The sequence below is a fragment of the Telopea speciosissima genome, chromosome 5, assembly GCF_018873765.1.
Source record: "Telopea speciosissima isolate NSW1024214 ecotype Mountain lineage chromosome 5, Tspe_v1, whole genome shotgun sequence".
Classification (NCBI taxonomy): Eukaryota; Viridiplantae; Streptophyta; class Magnoliopsida; order Proteales; family Proteaceae; genus Telopea; species Telopea speciosissima.
Genome location: NC_057920.1, coordinates 59,749,104 through 59,753,487, shown reverse-complemented (window position 1 = coordinate 59,753,487; position 4,384 = coordinate 59,749,104). Strand labels below are relative to the sequence as shown.

At 34.9% G+C, this 4,384-nt stretch overlaps 1 protein-coding gene across 1 annotated transcript; it reads right to left on the bottom strand.

The window, feature by feature from the left end:
* Positions 1–1,545: 1,545 nt before the first annotated feature.
* Positions 1,546–1,836, bottom strand: LOC122663158 (zinc finger A20 and AN1 domain-containing stress-associated protein 6-like). The gene has a single exon (XM_043858860.1). The coding sequence runs from the start codon at positions 1,834–1,836 to the stop codon at positions 1,546–1,548; it is 291 nt and encodes a 96-aa protein (XP_043714795.1).
* Positions 1,837–4,384: the final 2,548 nt, after the last annotated feature.

The window sequence follows — 4,384 nt, the reverse complement described above, 5'->3', positions numbered from 1 at the left end:
TCTACTGTTAGTTATTAGTGTGAAAGGACTATTTTATCCTTATATTAAAATATTAAAATTAAATTTGCAATATACCATCAAAATCTATGTTTGGATATCAAGGGTAGTTTAGAGATTTAAATTTATTTAACTAACTGACATAATCACTTAATAGCATAAAACTAAATGTAGGGACTAATTTGTCATATTGGGGTCTAATACAGAGGGTGATTTGAGTATTTTCTAAAACCAAGGGTGAATTGAGTTTCGTTTGAAAACCAGGGGGTGACATATAATTCACCCGTTTAAAAATGATTTCACTTCTATCACCCTTTCTTTGCAATCATTTGGCACCACATGGAGAGTACTTAGTACATGTCAACTTCACAAAGGAGAGGAGGGATATCAGCCGGCCGTGTCAAAATTTTCATTTTCTTTCTTACATGATAGTGTTCTTGGTGACAGCCAATGAGAATCAGAATCCCCCTTTTCCCATAAATAAGAAAACATTCCACATGGTTCCCTGAAATTCTCACACATTTCTCATTTTTTTCCTTTCTAATTTGGAGTTAGATTCTACAGTCCATCATTCTAATTCACCCATTTAAAAATGATTCCAGAATAGATGTTTTTTACCTTTATCATTTTTTTCTGTTTCTGTGCTAGAAACATGTTTCTAGATGATAAAATGGTGGTTGGTAAACTTATTCCAAAAATGTTTTTAGAATAGAAAAACAATACAAAACCGTTTGGTAAAATCTGTTCTGAAACACCTTTTACCAAATTAATGAATTATTACAGAAATGCCATTACTTGACTAAATTTGCTTAAAATTAAAATGAATACATCCACCGTGATCATGTATAACTATCCAAAAAGGATCTTGGTGGATTCGAACCACCATCCCCTTAGAACATGTTTGAGACATGCTCATGTTCCAAGTGCTCTACCAATTTGAGCTAAAGACCCAACAAGTAGAGTTTGAAGTTTACAAGTAACCCAATTCTTGTTATTCATTGCATTCAATTTACTTCTACAACTACATCTCAAGGAGACCATGGTTTTCTTTAAGATCATAAATGAACATCTCTGCATGTTGTGCTCGGGTGTGTGAGTGTGTGTATGGGCAGCAAGGGGTACCAATGTGCTACTCAATTGTGACAAAATGAGGTATACCAGGCAGGGAAGTAACATCGGTGCTTTCATCAAAGATACCAGAAAGAGAATACTGAAGTGAATGCCAAGGCTGGCGATGTAATAAAAGAAATATGCAAACTAGGACATAAGGCTGCTTTTGAAAATAGAAAATAAACTTGATAAGTACAGTAAATGACATAAAGAAGCAATTGCAATAATGATTTCAAATAAGCACTTTGGCTGGAGCCTGCAGGTTTGATGGGTAACAACTACATATGAATATAAGCAAGAACAAGCAAGTGGTCTCCTCCAAAAATGTAGTGGTTCAAATTGAACTGTGATGCAGCATAATATTAATATAAAGATACTTGTGGTAAGGATCTTGGACTGTTCTAGACTTCACCCTTCTTCTTCTAATCCTCCAATCACTCACATTGTATGTATTTGGACTTCAGAGTACCGGTGAACAGCATAAAATGTCCCACCACATCGGCACTTGAATCCAGTCAGCCCAACACGTTTTCGGCAAGACATGCAATGGTTTGGAGGCAGATTGACAACCTCCTGACACGAGGAACCTTCTTTCAGTCCATGGCCTTCTCCCACACTATCCACCTTCTCTACAACAGGTTCAGGTTGAACCAAAGAGGATGTTATAGGCATCTTGTCAGCAACCGGAATGACTGGAGCTGCCCTGAGTTTTTGCTGCTGCTGCTTCATGAATAGATTGTTGTAGCACTTGGAAGATAAGTTTTTGGTGGCTGCACTTCCAAAAAAGCCACAATTGTTTGCACACAAGATTGGGCCTTCGGGTGTCTGACATTCAGTCTCATCGGTCTCCTTTTAACAGCTTTCCTGTGCCATCCTCTGAAAACTAGAGGGAAAAACCCACAAAAAAAATATTCTCTAGAAATGGAACTTCGGAAACTAATATGCAAAGTGGAAGAGAGGTGAAGTCCTAAAGCCTCGAAACTCTGCCCAGCCTTTCTTTCAATACAAACCAGCCTTCTGAAGAAATTTGTTACACCAAAGCACCTTTTCTCTCTCCCTCTTCCTCCCCCCACACCACTGCCTCTTTTTCTGCCAGGTACTATGAAATCCAATCTTAGAATTTTGTAAGCTTGAAAACCTCAAGTCAAAGTCCCATAAAGTAATTTTTTATTGGAAAGATATTTCAGACTGAACTCCAATGAACTAAACTTTATGACGGGATTCGAAGTCCCAGAATGGATATAAATGCAGTCCATCACCCATAGTTTTACAAAATGAATCAAAAGAGTCCTCAAAGAGAATAAATTCAACTGTAACAATTGCCCCAAACTGCCCTTCCTCGTCTTCAAGATCTAAATTCAAAATAATAATAAAAAAAAAACTCAAAAATTAAGACACAGTTACTGGGTAATGGCACTATTACTCGGACAGGCAAAGATAGATAATATAAAATAAAATAAGAACATTGTTCTTGTTTTAATTCATTATGAGGGTCAATAGAGATTGCAACCCACATCTTTTCTTCCCTTTTTCATTCATTAAACTAGAAGCAACAAATTAAACACAAATTTTAAACAATATATCCAAGTGAGAGATAAAACACAAGCTCTTCTATCTAATCAGAAAAGAATGATCATGTAAGAGCACCATAAAGATAGATTCAATAGGGTACGCAATAGACCAGATCAGAAATATGTAAAACTGCTACAATTAACCAATCTCCATTGCGATGGAGTGAGTCATGAAACCTTAAAGGGTTCAAGATTTTCCATTATCAGCTATAAGAATTGGAAATATCTACAATAAAGATCTGTACCAAAAAAACAAAACAGAATCCTCAAAATCATATATAAACCCAAGACAAATATCAAATATTCAATCCCTAAGATTCAAATACCATTTCCAAACGCCAAATTTTCAAGAGAAACATATCCAGTACCAAGACCCTAGCTATAACGTGAAATACCTAATCAACACCCAGAGTTAAAGAGTTTCACAACGCCAATCATGAGAATTCCCTACATAGACAAGGAAATAGCATATACTACTGGGAAAGCAGATCAACATAGAAACCAAATCGACCTCACAGAATCACCGATTATTTCACCCCCATATATCTAAAATAATTTGAATCTTTCTAAGAAATGAATACTAACTACCAAAATTATAATGCGTGGAGTTTGGGAGTTTTTAAAGAAGCTATCCATCTAAATCAGAGAAAAAAAAAATGAAAATGGCTCGGACATATGTAAATCATAAGATCTATAGCACATCAAAGATCTAAATCAGAGAAGAAAAAAAAAGGAAGAAATAATAGCAAGATGAGTAGAAGCGCTAGTTACCTGCAGAAATTCGATCTGATTCAATATGCTTAGAAGATGTGAACTGTTAGGGTTTAGAGTTTAAGCACAAGGTTGCTTAAAGCATTACACCCTGAGTATCTAGTTTGGAATACCCAGACTGCTGCCTCCAGCTAGTATATATAGGGAAACTAGGGTTTAGGTCAGATGGGCTACTTACTAGATTGCCCCTCACAGCCTGGGCATAAACACAAGTAGGATTATATTAGAACATATGAAGGGATATTATATAAATACCGTTACAATCTCCTCCTATATTCTATATATATCCATTACACATGTATAGGAACCATTATTCAATCAGTAATTGAATCAATATAAATTGAATATCAATAATCCAATAAATCAAATAATTAACAAGTAAACAGTAAACTTCAAGAAATAAAACTAGGATTTTTTTATCAAAACTAAACCCAACAATAAATCCGAAGTTTCACATGCAAGTGGCTAAACCAAAAGAAATAATCAAAAGAAAAAATCTTTGCAATCCATGTGACTTTACTCATCAAGTAAGTCATCCTCATCGAGATCCAGATTCAACCGTTCTCCTCCATCTTCGTCATTCTCTGTAATTTGTCAAATATGAATTTCATAAGATATTATGAATTCAATCATTTGCATAATAGTATCTAGTTCAACAATAAGAACTTAGTACATTTCATATATGGCTGAAGGTAAATCAAAAAATAATAAGCATCATCATCAAGTTTCTTTACAAGAACTCGATCCTATATAGTCTCTATCATAAGGACTATACCATGTTTTCATTTGGAATACTGTGTTCGTCATATCAGTCATAGATTTATGTTGTATCATCAAATTTGGAATGGTACACCATACTATTAACAGCATGTCATCAAATTTGGAATGACATAAAGACTAGCACAATATCATTGAAACATATTAGATATTTTTCA

Excerpts from the sequence above, each read along its gene's own strand:
- LOC122663158 (XM_043858860.1), bottom strand. The coding sequence starts at position 1,836 with ATGAAGCAGCAGCAGCAAAAACTCAGGGCAGCTCCAGTCATTCCGGTT.